The sequence below is a fragment of the Astyanax mexicanus genome, chromosome 18, assembly GCF_023375975.1.
Source record: "Astyanax mexicanus isolate ESR-SI-001 chromosome 18, AstMex3_surface, whole genome shotgun sequence".
In the NCBI taxonomy this organism is placed as follows: Eukaryota; Metazoa; Chordata; class Actinopteri; order Characiformes; family Acestrorhamphidae; genus Astyanax; species Astyanax mexicanus.
Window position 1 is genome coordinate 21,156,273 of NC_064425.1, and position 17,805 is coordinate 21,174,077.

The 17,805-nt window shown below is 39.9% G+C and overlaps 1 protein-coding gene across 11 annotated transcripts in view; it reads right to left on the reverse strand.

Annotated features, from left to right (window-relative positions):
• tenm4 (teneurin transmembrane protein 4) overlaps positions 1-17,805 on the reverse strand; it is a 332,448-nt gene that overhangs the window by 153,199 nt on the left and 161,444 nt on the right. For 5 of the 11 annotated variants that reach the window (XM_049467313.1, XM_049467308.1, XM_049467307.1 and 2 more), the window contains 4 exons: positions 15,026-15,272; positions 9,224-9,298; positions 8,815-8,913; positions 6,504-6,739 (listed from right to left, as the gene is read on the reverse strand). In XM_049467313.1, coding sequence (XP_049323270.1) covers positions 6,504-6,739; positions 8,815-8,913; positions 9,224-9,298; positions 15,026-15,272 — 657 coding nt within the window. The remainder of the gene's footprint in view (positions 1-6,503; positions 6,740-8,814; positions 8,914-9,223; positions 9,299-15,025; positions 15,273-17,805) is intronic. The other 6 variants (XM_049467314.1, XM_049467315.1, XM_049467312.1 and 3 more) reach the window with 3 other exon arrangements.

Genomic DNA, 17,805 nt, shown 5'->3' on the forward strand with positions numbered 1-17,805 from the left:
GAGGTTGGAGAATGAATGGCTCACCAATTTTTCAAACCTCATGACGTAATTTTTTTTCCTAGTTTTCTAGCTGTCTTCTGCTGAATCCCTGATGATCATCAATTCTTAGCGTGTGGATTAAACCAAGTAAAAAGCATATCCTCAGCAACTACACCAGCTACTATATCACAAGCAATCTTTCACTTCTTTCCTCTTCCAGCTCAAGCCGAAAGGAGTCAAGAAAGAATGATTTCTTCACACTGTCTTCCTTTTCTCTTCTTGGGCGAGGATGTGGCTGACCACTGAAGTGCAATCTCACGCTTTTCTCTGATTAAATGTCCATGTTTCTCAAAGGCTATCACTGTCTAATCCAATCCTGTGCAAACAATCCAACCTCCAGTTGTGAAACAGTTTTTAAGCCTAGTTAAGAACGTGAAAACGCTTATAAACCTGAAATTCCAAAGTTTCATCCACAACAATGACCTAAGCCAGTATTCCAGAAGCATCAGATTAGAATTAAAATCATAAACAGCTATATAATGGTGCACTGACCTGTGGGATATGCATGTATGGTCTCCTGCACTGAATGTGGATGTGATTTCTTGCTAGTAGCACTAGGGCTGCGCGATATATCGTTTAAGCATCATCATTGCGATGTGCAAATGCGCAATAGTCAAATCGCAGGATGTGCAATGTCACTTATTGCACTTGTTGCAATATTCTGATTCTTGACACAAAAAGTAGATACACAGCGCTGTCTCTGTGTCTATGTAAGTGACAGGCTGCTGCTGCCTGAGAAGTGCGAGGGGGAGGGGGAGCACGAAGGGGGTGGGGGGGATTGCAGGAGTAAACACGAGGTAACCATCCACATGGTTGGGCACGTGCACCTCAGTCTGGCACAATGTTTTGATTCTTGACACAAGAAGTAGATACACAGCGCTGTCTCTGTGTCTGTGTAATTGGCAGGCTGCTGCTGCCTGAGAAGTGCGAGGGGGAAGGGGAGCACGAAGGGGGGTGGAGGTCGGGGTGCAGGAGTAATGATGACCTGAGGTAACCATCCACATGGTTGGGCACGTGCACCTCAGTCTAGCACAGTTTTGCCCAGATATTTCCAGTTACAGCTGAATTCACGCTTTCAAGCAATTTAAATGCCTGATTTAGGGGGCGATTACTGTTGTTTTGCTGTGGTTTTGAATGCTCGGTGCTCAAGGCTTGTTTTGAATGTCTGCACAACTTCAGAAATGGAATGCCCCATCCAATAACAGACCTCAAACTCTCAAACTCCAATAATTCATGTCTCATTTCCATGAGTACCCCAGCCAGTGTTCAACCTCACTCAATGTTGACAGACAAGAAGCCACTGTTTCTTCACTCCCTTCCTTCTTCTCTAACAGCCAGACCAGGGAATTGAACCTGTGACCTTCAGGTTTCAAGCCAGCTTCTTTAAACTACAGGGCATGGCAACCCATTAGTTATAGATGTAGATCTACAGCATCTACCCAAAGTAAATAGCTTGGGGCTCAGACCCAAATATTCATGAAGTTTGAATTTAGATATACCACTGTATGTGAACTGAACTAATGACCTTTCCATGCCTTCACCACAAACACAAACTTTAGCAGACACTGTTTTAAGAACCAACACCAAGTACCCAATTCAGCCTCTATTTGAAATGTTCTTTTACTCCCTCCGACCCTCACTACCTGCCAGTCCGAGGGATTGAACCTGCAACCTCCATGTCTCAAGCCAGCTTCTCTAAATTTCAGATGATGCCAGTTTCTTGCTCTAGATATAGATCTATAGATTCTCAACTAGATTCTTGACTTGGAAAACACTATAGTGAACAATCCACTGAATATTAGTAAATACATGCCCAAGGCAGTGCCAGCTGTAAAAATCTGTATTCAAGTTTGAATATAAACTGAACGAATGACCTTTGCATGCCTTGCCCAAAAATACAAGCTTTTGGAGCATTGCTTTAAGGAGCATTACCAAACACGCCATTCAAAGTAACTGCATTGCACGAAAACAACTAAATTTAGACCGCCTTTTAGGGTCCACATCAGCTCTGGTGAGCTTCCAGACTTGTTTGGATCAGATGCAAAATCACAGCATTTTGAACCACAAATACAATGTCCAATAGAAACCCTATACTGTAAAAAAACACAACTTAGAGTTGCTTTTAGCTACAGTGCACCAGAGAGCTGGAATTCACTACAGGAAACACTCAGCTCAAGATCAGCTCACTGGGATCACTGAATCATTTTAAACTTTTAGTTCCTAATCACCATCAGAAAGCCTTTGATTGTTAAAATGTTTTTTTTATTAGTTTATCTTTTTCTTATTTTAATTTTTAATTAATTTAATTTATTTTTATTTATTTATTTTTACTTTTATTTGTTTTATTCTAATGTTTTATATTTTCATTCTTGTTCTTAGTTATATTATTCATTTTATCATTTCGTATTATTCTTAACATTTTACTTTACTTTTACTGTTTTTTAACTTATTTTATATTTTATAATTCTTTTACCTTTTATGTGTCAATTAGTTTTTTTATATGGTATTTTAGAATTTTCTGTTTTACATATATTTTTATTTATATATATTAAAGGTTGATTTAAAATTAGTACTTCTTTTATATATATTTTTTTGTATTTTTTACTATTTTATTTCTTATTATTTTTAATTTATTATTTAATATTTTAAATTCCTTTGATGTTGTAAATGCTCTGTAACATTGTAAATAAAGGTCATCCCTAATGTTTTTCCCGAGTGAAAATAAAGGTTGATTTATTGATTGATTGATTAACTGATTCTTCTTAATTGTCATTTTTAAATTTAAACACAAATTAAAGTAGTTGAACTCTAGTTGAGGCCAAACCTACAAAACTACAATGAACTACTGCACATGCTCAGTCTGAGTCTTTAGTTAAACGGGGTCTACTAAGCAATTCTGCAGGGGCTTTCACCTGATGTTGATCATGCATTGATTTGCATATTGGGCGTGTCTTTCTATCTCTCACTCACTTTCAATGTGTAGTCATTCTCCACAGACTGCTTCTGCTGCTTCTCTTGGAATTTATATTCTGCATGTGTGTGTTATATTATAGTGAACTGCCTGGTCTCAGTGTTGAAGGCTATACGAGCAAGTTACTGTCTTTTGTGTTGCTGAGTTTTATATATATATATATATATATATATATATATATATATATATATATATAGTTTTTTTTAGCTGATCCTAAAGGATAATCAGCAAAACTTACAATATACGTTTGTATAAATATCAGTGAGATTTAAAATGTAAAGTTTCAACACGTTTCTACTTGGCACAACTATGGTTTTCTTCAAAATTTAAAGGATTGAGTTGGCCTCAAAACTCAGTAAGTTGCCTTAAAATTGTAAGTTTTCTCAACTTTTTGATTTTAAAGTGTAAACAAGGTCATGTATACGAATTTAAACATCAATATATCATTAGTATGAATGGGATTTCACAGCCAGATCTCTACCTTAAGACATTCCTGGTCAATACTGTAGGAGGAAGCTCCAGAGAAGGTTCTGGAGGAGCTGCAGGCTGAAAAGAACAGGCGATAAGCTGGAACTTCATCGGCAGCAACAGCGAGAAAGTGAATGTGGCTGTGTGGGAGTTGTGACTGATAGAGGGTTGTGGTCGGGCAGTGAGATGAGGGCCCAGCGTGAGCAGAAATGAACACAGAGGGAAGCTGATGACCTTCAGATGCGGAGGACATAACGACCTTCTTAATGAGAATGCCACCGCAGAGAAAATGGTGTGGCGTACGCCTCGCAACTTCCTTAACCCACCTTCCCTTCTTCCCCCCCAGCCCCCAGCCCCCTCCAACACTTAAATGAAGCGTTTCATGTGAACCACAACACGAGAAAAGCACACACTTACACACACACACAAGCGTACGCACACAACACACACATGCACATGTACACACTTGTGAGTCAAAACATCTGTCAGGAGGTTTAATTGGGTTCATTAGACAACACAGCTAGAGTTTCCAATTACAGGCCTCCATAATTAATTGCACTTGAAATTAACTATATTTTCTCATCAGCTTTTAATTAAACGTGGCCCCTTGTTCTTGATTGGAATTTCTTGATTCTCAGGGCGAGCTAAGGTTTCCTGCATGTTTACTCGAGGGTGCGTGGGGAGATGGTCTTGATTTTTTGGGTTGAGTAATTACACGCGGTAATTAAGCCCCATCAGCCTGGTGGGCTTCGGCGAGCTCCTAGTGAGGTCAGAGCCGGAGTCAGCCACAGACACTCAACTTTAAGCACAGCTACCGTGAGCTTAAGTAACCGGCGGCAACACTCTCGTCTCGTCTCTTCCAATCTGGAATCTGTTCTCTTTAATAGCGGGGTTAGAAAATATAACGGCAGATTTTAATTTGGATTTTAAGCTTCGAACCACAGTGGCAATTCACCGAAAATGAAGAAATGATTTATTAAATCGAAAATCACAGATGAAACGAGAAAATAAAGCAAAAAAAGTAGAATAACACTTTGGCATCATTAAGCCAGAGGGGGCCCCAGCACAAATTATGCTTTTTTTTATTTTTTTTTAACATATTTTTATCATCATTCTGCTGCGATGCTTATATATTATTCTCAGTGACGGAACAGCCAAAGCCATTTATCTCTCCGCTGATGGAAAACTGCTGCGGAAGATACGAGGCCGTCTCCTCATCGCTGCTCCTTCACACTTGTTTTTTCCCCTGTTTTTTTTTTTTTTTCAGCTTCACAAAATCTTGTTTCATTTCGGATCCCCTTTCAAACACGACACTGTGATCATTTATATGCTAAACAGGTACACATGTTGATGCAAACCATATGATGAACTTCTTTATCGAAGAGAGAGAGAGAGAAAGAGAGAGAGAGAAAGAGAGAGAGAGAGGACAGATTCTGGTTGGTAAGAATCTGGGCTCTCTCAGTGGGTTGGAAACCAAAACACACTCTCACACACACACACACACACACACACACACACACACTCACTCATTCATTCATTCACTCGGCTTTTCATCTGACACTCCCTCTTCCCTCACAAGAAAGAGAGTGAGTGTAAGTGTGTAAGAGCGTAACATGCACCCCTGCATAGCAGCTTTACAATCTCTCTCTCTCTCTCTCTCTCACACACATTTACACACACTGATAAGAGATCACAAACACTACCTGTCCAAACAGGATACATGAGGCGTATATCTGCAAGCTTATCAGCTCTTTGGGAGGCCACATTCAATTAAAGACAAGATACTTTAAAGGAAGGAACTTTACTGTGAGACAGCCAGCATTAACCCTTACAAGCCTGCAGTTTGTATGGTTTCAGATTTAGTATTCATGTTTGGCATCATGACATCTGGATTTTATTATGATTAAAATGATGTATTAGAAAGTGTTAATATTTATAATGCATTAAATGTACAATTAAATAAATGCAAATATATTTATACACAAAGTTTATGAAAACAGGCATATTTTGAGACACACGTATTATATTTATATTTATATTTTGACATAGTAAGTTAATTTCTGGAGTCAACAAGATAACTGTTATTTTGATATCATATGTCTACTTGTCGATACCAAGTCAAAAAATAAAGATTATTAAAGTTATTTGACACAGAATATCAATATGTTTGAGATACTAAGTTAAAAATTGGTGCTTGGTAAATAATATGAGATAAGTCACCAGCTTATGAAGGAACTCATAAGGAATCATTAGGAATATAATAAGTTACAGGTGTTAAACAAACCAAAATACTCTCCTCAAAATACTCTGGGCTTAACTTGTGGTTTTTCTGAGGCTGATAACTCTGATGAACCTATCCTGTGCAACAGAGCTAACTCTTGCTTTTCCTTTCCTGGGGCGATCCTGATGAGAGCTAAAGAAAACAAGTTCATATTCATAAAGTTTTAAGAGTTCAGAAATCAATATTTGGTGGAATAACCCTGGTTTTTAATCACAGTTTTCATGCATCTTGGCATGTTCTCCTCCACCAGTCTTACACACTGCTTTTGGATAACGTTATGACACTTCTGGTGCACTAAATTCACGCAGTTCAGTTTGGTTTGACGGCTTGTGATCATCCATCATTCATCCTACTCTTGGTTGTATTTTAGAGGTTTTCAATTTGGTAAAATTGAGGAAACTCATCATTTATAAGTGCTCTCTTAAAAATAAAAGTCACAAACGTCAAGATTTTAGGGAACTAAATCCAAAGTTTGAGAAAATAGAGCGGGGTGAAATTAATTCAGATAATTGGATATTTTTTTTCTCCACATGGCAGGAATGTAAATAAGGCTTGTCTGTGCAGTGCGAACCTCATTAGCAGTGTCACAGTTATAACAAAATATATTGGGTAAAATTCAATATGCCTGTTACCACCTGCTATACTGTAACTGTGATTTGTAAGGGTTAATACACCGGCACTTCTCCCTCTAAACTCCTGGAATAACTGCCCTTGCGGTGTTAATATGATGGGGTGAGGACTCACCGATAAAGTAGGCCAGCAGGAACACCAGGGTGACGGAGATAAGGATGGCACTGAGGGCGGCGCATTTCCAGTTGCAGTGCTTGTAGGGCTTCTTCAGGCTGAAGGCGGGCCGGGAGAAGGTGGTGCGGGGCAGCGGCCGCGGCGGGGGCGAGTACACCGTGCTGGAGGTCAGGGGGTAGCCGGGCGACGTGGTGCAGTACAGCGGCGAGGTCCCGCCGGGCTTGAAGAGAAAGTGTCTGGGAAAGCGCAGTGAGACAGTATTGCACGCAGAACAGAAACAGAAAGAGGCAGAAAGTGCTCTGTGTTGAGATTAAATGTTTTCCCCTCTGCATTATACGCTGCTTGTAGAACCAGAAGGGCTCTAGCCCCCTGTACCCGGTCAGCAAAGCTGTCGCTGAGCATTTTCCAGCAGCCATAGCCGGCCACGGCCACCTCTGAGCCCCTGGTGATGGGGTTCAGGGAGGGGGGACGAGGTAAAAACATTCCTGTCACCAGGGTTTGTTCTATTGAAATTGTGAATCGATACAGAATTTAATTTACAGCACGAATGACCACAGCGGATCCTTGTTAATATGGGCCCGCGCCGTGACTTCTAATTCACCTCGAGAGGGTGTGTGTGTATGTGTGTGTCGGGAGTGCCAAGAGGCTGCTGGAGATATATATATACACACACACACACTAGGATGAGGTTGGAAAGGCCAGCTAATTTGCCCTTGAAGAACATAAAGACATGCTCTTTTTTAAGGATGTAGAAGCTGCAGAAGGGTAACGTCCCTCCAGGTCCTGTAGAGACTGCTTTGCTGACCATATCAGAACACACACTCTAGGACGTGATATATGTGATATATGTGGTATATATGGTATATATGTGGATGTGTATGCAAGTGTAGCCTACCTGATGTTACCATACAGAGTAAAGACCAGCCTAATGTGCTAAAAAATCAATTGTAATTTTACTTGCTAACATTGATTGTGGTTAGTTCTGATGAAGATGCAGGGCTGTGCAAAATGGGATTCAACTGACCCATCCGTGTTCTGCCCACAAAAACAGGTCGTTCCATAACGACTTTTTTTCAAGGCTAGAGAGTTTTTAGGGAAAGTTGGCAATAGAAGTTTTGTCAGTGTAATATTTTTGATGTTTTAAAAATTAAGGCCTATCACACTGAGTAGTGACCATTAATGAATTTGTTAAAACACATAAAGATAATGGGTACCACTTTAAAATAAGACTACCTTTATAAAGGGTTTATAAATGGTTTACAATTAGTTTATTAAGGGTTACTCATAAGGTTGTAAATGCCTTAAAAATAATAAATAATCAGTTATAACACAGACGTAGAAAGGGCAACAATGACCTGTTGTTTGCCAAATAGTGAACCGCCAACAGCCATCTATATTGTTGCCCTTTCTACGTCTGTGTTATAACTGATTATTAATGATTTTTAAGGCATTTACAACCTAATTAGTAACCATTAATAAACTAATTGTAAACCATTTATAAACCCTTTATAAAGGAAGTCTTATTTTAAAATGGTACCCAATAATGTGATTCAAAGTCAACATTTTAAGAAAATACACCATTATTTTGACATAGTAGGTCAATATTTAAAGATAGTAAAGTAAAGAAAGTAATTGTTTAAAATGAGCCAAAATAAAAAAAAAGGAAATCTATGTAAAAATGTCTATGTAGAAATTCAAGAATATAGATTAAACATATATAATAATAAATATAATTATGCTGTATTTTACATAAAAGCAGACAGGGAGCAGAGAAAAGGAAAAAGTGGACATTTTCGAGAGATATGAGATTTTTTTTTACAATATTATGACAGACAGTTATAGAGTTTTATAAGAGTTTTTTTATATATATTGTTGAGGTATCAAGTACAGTTAATTAGGACCTAAAAAAATACAATTTTACCAATACTTTAATTACATAAAATGAATGGTAACATTATTAACACTGTAAATACAGTTATTTTGACAAATTTAAACTTATATAAAAAGGACAGAATGGGATTAAAAAGGATTTCTGTGAAGCCTGTCCAACTTGGGTACAGTTTCTACATTGAAAACTACTTGTGGGCAGAGAACCGATAGGTCAATTCAACAGAGACATGCAGCACAACGTACTTACACTGAAACTGAAGATACAAACTTCAGTTTCACATTAACACTAATGGAATGGAGGAAACAAAAAAACACACAACACAACACAACAACACATCAGTGCACAAGGGCGACACTACCGCAGCATGGCAAAGCAGATCCTACTAGTCATGGCGGCCGCGATCAAGAGCATGCAACATACCCGTCAGTGTAAGCATCGTCGCGGCGGGCTGCGGCCAGTATGTCCATCTCTATAAGGTTGTCCTGTAAAGTCTCTAGGAATGTCTGCTTTGCTATGTTTCTACACACAGGTGGAGAGATGGATAGATGGAGCGAGAGTGAGAGACAAGAAGGCATGCAAGAAGGAAACACAGACGTGATCACCCGACGACTGTACAGGCGGACGAAACTGTGCGGACAGACTAACAGACATAGAAAAAAAAATTAAATAAAAAAATAAACAAAATCAGGGTCCTTATGGAACTAGACTACTGGCTGGAGCTGTTCAGCCTTCCCCTGAAAAAACGATCCCCCCCCCCCCCCAAAAAAAAACACCACAAGTGGCCACCCACTGGGCTTCTCCCACCCCGACCTGCGGCCCGAGCATGTACCTTGTATTGTATGACCCTTGACCTTCTCTGCACGAGTCCTGCTCCTCTCTAATAAACATTAGAGTATTCTGGCTCCTTGTGGTCGTGGTTAGAAGAGAACAAGGCGTCACGTTACTAACAAGCCGTCCAACCCTTACACACTGCTAGCTGTAGTATGGTTAACACAGTACATTTTTCATAAAAAAAAAAAGAAATAAAGAAATAAACAAGCAAATGAATAAATAAATAAATAAATAAATCACACATTATGCTGACAAAATCCCCAATAGGCCAAACGTTGTCCTATTTTGAGATTGTGTTTTTGAAATAATAAATAGTCTCATAAAGCGGAGAGTTATTAACATTCAGGAGGAAAAACTCCCTCTGTAGACAACCCGTGTGTGTATATATGTGTGTGTGTATATATGTGTGTGTGCTCTCTCACTGAGGCACATGCATTCTATCTACCGGAGCTCTATCTCGCCCCATGAGACTGCTGCTGTTCCATAAGGGAAAGGCTGAGATAATGCAATGGAGAAATGAACCGTCGGCATGCAAAAGGACAGGCTCCGCACCTTCCATTCGACAAGAGAAAAGACTTGTTTTCCTCCCTTTCGCCCTATGTTCCAGGCTATTAGCTCGCCGCTCATTGTCTCTCCCCTGGCCTGCGTTCATTCGGTCATTTGTTCGGGCGGTAGGAGACGAATTAAACTTTTAATGAAGAGGAGGCAGGCCAGGAAGAGCTTCGGCCCAAACCCGGGGGAAGGAGGGAAATAAGGGAATGGAGGAAAAAGAAAACAACAGGCAAAAGCTAGGAGGGAGGAGGGAGGGAGGGTTTTAAGCCGCAGCATCCTGAAAAGTGTGAAAAGTGCGTCCCCTTCCAGCCCATTCAACTAAAGCCAGCAGAGGGGGACCATTATAAGGCCATTAACTAAAGCCCCAAGAACCGAGCACGTTTCCAAGCCCTTGTGGACTTTTCCTAATGGTTCCAATTTCTGTCAGAGGACTTCAGATAATTGATAGCTCTTTCTCGGATAGAAGCGAGGAAAGGGAGGGGTTGATATCGGCCGATGTATTCGCTTTTCCGACACTTCCTCTTCTTCCTCCGCATGCTGGCTGTCGCGACCATCTGTTCGCCTCTCCGCTGGGAATACCTGGACCAGATTAAACTTTGGGAAAATCCGTAGCGCCTAATCAGTCATTATGTCGCTAAGTGTCCCTCCACAAACTGAAATTAACAGTCATTTTCCTGTTGAGTGGACCGGTCCTCCACACGGCAGCGATCACGGTAAGAACGGAGAAGAGTGAAATAATGCTAAACAATATTAAAAAAGGAAAATTAGCTCAGTGTGCATGTGCTCAGGCTTACATCAGCCATAATTGTGAAAAAATTAGACTAAAACTGTATAGGTTTCACTTGTGCCAAGAAAAAGCTCTGACCCATAGAGGCATGGTCTCCACAAGGCCATACCTGAAGGTGTGGTTTGGAGAGGTGAGGTGGGTCCTCCCATGATAGCATCAATGGGCCATGATACACTGCAATTTTTTCTTCTTCTAATTTTTAATGGTTGATGATACCTTGTATGTTATGACTCTTGCTGTTCTTTACAAGAGTCCTGCTTCTCACTCATAAATGATACTACTAAGTATTACTACATTACTAATAAGGTGTCCAACCCTTACACTCTGCTACCTACAGTATGCAGAAATAGGGCTCTGAGTGGTCCAGCGGCCAGTCTGATCAGGAGATTGCTGGTTCGAATCCTGTTCATGTAGCTTGACTTCGGCTGCCGGAGCCCTGAGAGAGCACAATTAGCCTTGCTCTCTCCGGGTGGGTAGATGACGCTCTCTCCCCACATCACTCCAAAGGGTGATGTCGATCAGCACAAGGCGCCTGTGAGCTGATGTACCAGAATCGAGTCACTGCACTTTTCTCCGAGCGCACTGTGATGCTTCTCGGTAATGCTGCATCAGCAGCAGTTTGAAAAAAGAGGAGGTGGCTGACTTCACATGTATGGGAGGAAGCATGTGTTACTCTTCACCCTCCTGGTGTTGGGGCATCACTAGTGATAGGGGGAGTCCTAATGAGTGGGTTGGGTAGTTGGCCTTGTAAATTGTGGAGAAAAGGGAAAAAAAAAAAAAACAGAAATAAAAAAGCAAATATATAAGTAATCCCCAATAGGCCAAACATTGTTCTCAAAAAATCACACATTCAGAAGTCTTGTGGAGACCATAGGCTACAGCGTAGATTTGACGCAGAAGTGAAAAATTGGCCTTAAGAGCTTTTTTTTGGCACAATTGGAACCTACAAAGTTTTAGAAAGGTGGTTTTAATGTTATGGCTGATGTAAGCCTGAGCACATGCACACATTAAAAGTTCTTCTAATGTTTAATAGTTGATGATAGTCTGCCACATCTTCCTGTATCTATCTGTATCTATCAGATCTTAAAATCTGAATCAACAACTACAAAAAAAAATGCTTTCACAATACTAATCAAAAGTTCGGCTGAACCAGACCAATACTACCTCTTTTTAGGTTGGAACATACAAGGGGTTGGACAATGAAACTGAAACACCTCTCGTCTTTGTGATGTATCAAGAGCCACAGTATCCAGGGTAATGTCAACATACCACCAAGAAGGACGAATACAATCCAACAGGATTAACTGTGGACGCAAGAGGAAGCTATCTGAAAGGGATGTTTGGGTGCTAACCAGGATTGTATCCAGAAAGAATAAAACCACGGCTGCCCAAATCACAGCAGAATTCAATGTGCTCCTCAACTCTCCTGTTTCCACCAGAACTGTCTGTTGGGACAATAAATTATTGTGGTGTAAAACCAGGTGTTTCAGTTTCATTGTCCAACCCCTGTATTTTGATCCCTTGGTCCGGACTATAGTTTGGAGTAAAAAAAATAAATACAAAAGTTCTTATTCACTTAGACATGGTTTACAATTAAATAACACTAAAAGAAACCAGCTAATTACATTCAGATAAGGTGGCATGTGGCCTCCAGTAGCAGATTCACAGACACTTTTTTTTTAGCTGCAGTCTTCCTCCAAGCAGGTCTCATTTTTCAAGGTTCCTTTTTAATGTAGAGCTAAAATGAATAGTGTATAGGGCTTGTGGGAAGCGATGGGTTCACTAGTGCGAGAGAGAGAGAGAGAGAGAGAGAGAGAGAGAGAGAGAGGGTAATCTGAACATCAGTATGTATCAGTTCTCTTCAAGCCCGGCCTGACAGCCCTGATCTCCCTTCCACCATGCATGAGGAGCGGCCAGAACAACGCAAACAGACATCTGCTCGCACGCCGCTTGACTGATCTCCTTCATATAAGAGCCTCCCTAAGAGGCGAGCTGGAGCTCGAGCACAAGCTTGAGCTGATGGGAGGTAAATAAGGACCTGGGGCTAGAACAGAGGAGAGATAAAGGTATCCCGCAGCTGCCTGAGTGCAATCACCTATATTTTACCATTATGCGTGTGTATATAGAGAGAGCAGTTTGGTACGAACGTCACTACCGTAACTTGTTTTGAGGCGAGGGAGGAAAAAACAAGGCTTTTCTCTTGTTTCACAGAAATGGTTTGAAAGCATGGTGGTCCTTAGACAGCCCTCTGAGCAGATGCTCACTGAAAGGCATTCTGCGGGATCAACAGTCAGCGCAGTGGCACTAGGGGTGTAAGCACTCTTCATTACAGTAAGAATACAGTAAGTATGGATGCACAAGGAAACAGAGGAAGCTTTTCTTAAAAGCATCTCTTATATCATCTTACTTTTATTAATAATTGTTAGAGATGCTTTATGTATAAACTCAATATGAATAAATATATACAGTATCATGCTCATAAAAAACTACATATTATAACCTGAACATATTGTTGCTGTCATGCAAAAAAAAACATATATCTTTGAAAATGTATTAACATAAGACTTATTAACATAGACATAGAGGGTTAAAGTAAATTAGCTCGCTTCCATAAATAATATTTTCCTCACAAAATAAATATTTCATGACATAGAGGGTTAATGTAAATTTGCTTGATTTCAAAAATAATATTTTTCCTCACAAAATATATAATTCATGCCATAGAGGGATAAAGTAAATTTGCTCGCTTCCATAAATAGTATTTTTCCTTACAAAATACATATTTCATGCCATACAGGGTAATAATACATTTGCTCGTTTCCAAAAATAATACTTTCCCTCACAAAATATATATATCATGCCATATAGGGTTAAAGTAATTTCCTCGCTTCCAAAATAATATTTTTCCTCACAAAATATATATTTATTTCATAGAAGGTTGAAGTAAATTTGCTGCCTTTCAAGAATAATATATTTCCTCACAAAATATAGATTGCATGCCATATAGGGTTAAAGTAATTTTCTCGCTTCCAAAATAATATTTTTCCTAACAAAATATATATTTATTTGATAGAAGGTTAAAGTAAATTAGTTTGCTTCCAAAAATAATATTTTCCTCACAGAATACATATTTTATGCCATAGATGGTTAAAGTAAATTTGCTCGCTTCCAAAAAAAATTTTTTTTACTCAAAAAATGTATATGTTATGCCATAGAAAGTTATAGTAATTTTCTCACTTCCAAAATAATATTTTTCCTCACAAAATACATATTTCATGCCATACAGGGTTATAATACATTTGCTCGTTTCCAAAAATAACATTTTTCCTCACAAAATATCTATTTTATTCCATAGAGGGTTAAAGTAATTTTCTCGCTTCCAAAATAATATTTTTCCTCACAAAATCTATATTTATTTCATAGAAGGTTAAAGTAAATTTGCTGCCTTCCAAGAATAATATTTTTCCTCGCAAAATAGAGATTGCATGCCATATAGGGTTAAAGTAAGTTTGCTCACTTCCAAAAATAATATTTCTCCTCAAAAAATATTTATTTCATGCTACAGAGGGTTAATGTAAATTTGCTCACTTAGAAAAATTTTTTTGCGTTCATTAACATAATCATTCATTGAAATGCTGAACTGTTGCATAAATTGTGATGCAGATTTGACGTCAAATTGCTCAGCAATTAAAGCAATTCTACTGTAGATATATAAATATTGCGTGACAGCAACAATTAAAAAATCAGAATAAAACAGAAAATGTTAGAAAATTAATGTATGTTGTTGCCTTGTGTTTCCATACATCAACTTATTGATACACCCCTATGTTGCACTGTGTCGATTCTTACACATTCTTAAACATAATGCAACACTTCAGGATAGATAGACCACTAAGTACAACACTGAACATAGAGCTCAGAATATATATCTATCTATTTTATTCCTATATGCACTGCCATTCAAAAGTGTGGAATCACACCTTCCAAAAACACTGTACTGACTTGCTACATATGGCTGTGGAGTCTCCATCTCCATTTAATGAAGATGTAACTTTTTTTTTTTTGCCATGCAAGTAGTTGCTTGCCTGTTTGCATGGACAGTTCTAGCCAGACACCGCTGGCCACGATCATTACCACCCACTGCACTGTCCACTGTGGGTGGTATTGCCTTATGTGATGTATTCCCAGTACATGGAAATGGAAAATTGAGTGATCCATTCATCTGGCGAGTGATCTAAGACCATTTATTGATTTTAAATGATTCCACACCTTTAGATGGCAGTGCATTATTTTGTAGTATTATAAAACTTGATAAAGGATCATGATGAGATGCTGAATTAAGGTTTGCTGTACAATTCAAGGCATGGCACTGGTTGCTTCATGCATTTTTTAATGGCAGGGCTATTCTATTGTATATTATATCATTAGTTATCCTAAATCAATGAAAAAACTTATCTATACCTGGTCTCCAGAGGGATATTGCTGTTGAGGAGCCAGTTGTCTTGAGCGCTAGCCGAGTCCTGGGCACTGGAGGGCCCCTCAGGAGCCGCCGTGCTGTCAGTGGGTGCAGGACTGGCGTTGCTGCGCGGGGTATAGTTACTCCGACTTAGAGAGCCCATGGAGGCCGCATGGTGTTGACTGGGGGAGTGCGAATGGGACAGCGGGAGAGGAGGGGTCCGCAGCCGCGAATGGTTCTGGAAGGAACCGTCTGAAAAAGAGCAAAACAGAGAACGAGAAGGAAATTAATATACTTTTTTTTTGTACAAAATTAATTAAGAAAAAAAAAAAAATCAAAGAACTTTAAGAAATTCAGTTTGAATGTGCCTTCCGCCAAAAAGTAGTTCCACAACAACTGTAACAGAACCGAAACTTTACAAAACGGTGTATGGTTCATACAGACTAACACCACGAAAGTTAGCTTAAAAGCAAAATTGGGAATAAGCGAAGATGGTAACGTTAGGAGCGTGAAATAACGCTAATACTCTCCTCTCCTGCTCTGTGGAGTCGTCTTCAGGTGAAAGCTAGCCGGCTGGACTGTGGTTAGGTTAGCGTAGCTTGCTTTAGCTCAGCATTAACTTAGCTTAGCCTAGCCTGGCTGGTTAGTGTTCTGGCTGTCAGACGGCATTAACCGAGCAATTTTTTTTCCCTTTTTTCCGCAAAAGACAAGCCAGCGCTGCGGGCGAGCGTGCCGCGGCTGAGCGCTAGCCTGTGCTAAGCTAACGCTGCTGCGGGTGTCCTGTGTGTATGCGCCGTTACTCGGCAACGTGTCGTCGGAGTGATACAAGTTTTGTTGTGAGAAATCCGTGATGTTATCACATATATCAGCACGGCTAGAACACTTCTCAACCAATCAGATTGTGAGGTCGCAACTAACTGTTGTATAAACCATAGTATCATAATTTCCAAACAACACAAACAATATACTGTAAATGCATACTTTATTACACTGAAATATCTTTGTCAGATGCTCTTACACAGGCTCTAAGTGTGAAACACACACAAGCAAGCTCACAAATAAATGCTAACGTTCGTACTTTTGTGTTTCTGAACTCTTTTACACCACAGCGCAGAGGTTTCTGCAAAAGCAGCACAAGAAAAATGACCTGGCTCCTATTTGCACAATAGAAAGCTCCTATTCTTTGTCATGAGCTCCATGCTTGCTGTTGCAGCACATACACACACACACTTATAGACTTAGACACACACACACAAACACTCACACACACACAAACACGCACACACAGATCATTTCTGGCAGCAGGAACCTGGCGTCCAGCTTTAGCTACCCGTGCTGCTGACAATCTATCATTATCAAGTAGGCTGAATTACCAGTGTCAACCTGTTTGAGATTCGTTTCCATTATGAAGTGCTGCTCAGGACGGACTCAGCCAGCGGGGGCTTCCCGCTGCTAGCAACATTCACATTCGCCTTCGCCTCCTGCTGTCACTTCATGTCACGGGATCTGAGGGCTATCAGACATTAGATAGCGTAGATCAGACTGTAGCCGGCAGTTTTCTGCTGCATCTGATACTGCGGGCCCGAGCAGAGATAAAAATAAAAAAAAACAGGGTGTCCTTGTGCAAATCTCTGCATAGCACATATTAAACAATGAACTTCTGGTTTTTAATACTGAATCTTTTGAAGATTAATTGTAATAATGACGTAATTGAAGAGTTCCAGACCCTGATTACAGTCTTTTAATAAGAAAAAGTTGCAAAAAGATTTAATTCTAAGCTAATTTGGCTGGTTATCTTAAAGAACACAGTAAATTTTTACCTCAATTTTCTCTCAATTAAGCTAGTCTAATTCTCCCACCTATCTAGCTTCTGGTCTGTAGGCTGTATATCCCCCATCCCTAGTGAGGCCACAGCACAAGGTGAAGTCAGCCACCTCTTCTTTTTGAACTGCTTCTGATGCAGCATTGCTGAGTAGCATCACAGTGCGCTTGGAGGAAAAAGCGCAGCGACTCGGTTCCGATACATCAGCTCACAGATGCAGCCTTGTGCTGAGTGACATCACCCTTTGAAATGATGAGGAGAGAGAGCACCATCTAGCATCTGGCAAGCTGCATGACCAGGATTCGAACCAGCGATCTCCCAATCATAGTGGCAATGCCTTAGCACCTGTCCATACATCTTCATAGTGACCACAAGGTAACAGTGAACAACAGTGCTAAAGGGATTTTGTTCAAGGTCACTCAGCCAATCAGAGCTTGCTTGGACCATAAGTGAGCAGGTACTAAAATGGTACCGAGTTGTTTTCTATCTGCAGATAAGTCTTTTTATCCACAAAATCCAAGAGTCATGTCCAGATCCGCAAGAAGTATATTGAGCCTTTCCTGGAGATCTACTTTTCTGAGGATTTGATAAAGCCAATTAACGTTTTTAATGAAGTCTGAATTAAAATAGCCAAAGTCTGAGTAAGGAAACAACCTAAGAAGTGCGCAACCACTGTCCTAAAGAAGAAATAGAGGCTTCCCGTCAAACTGATCTTTTTCACTTTGTTTTTTTCAGGATTTCCCCTCTGCATGAGTAAGCCCTGAGTTTGACTCCCAGTAGTGCTATTACAAAGGAAACTATCTATGACCGAAAAGTGGAAAGTGTTGCCAAAGGCAGACTGATGCTTTGTGCAGCCGTAGCCAAGTTGATCCAATTGATTTCTGAACAACTCGCTGGGCATTTCTCTGCTAAATGGTGCGTCGCAGAAGTGTGAAAGTCTTAAGGATATAACTAGTACTCTTC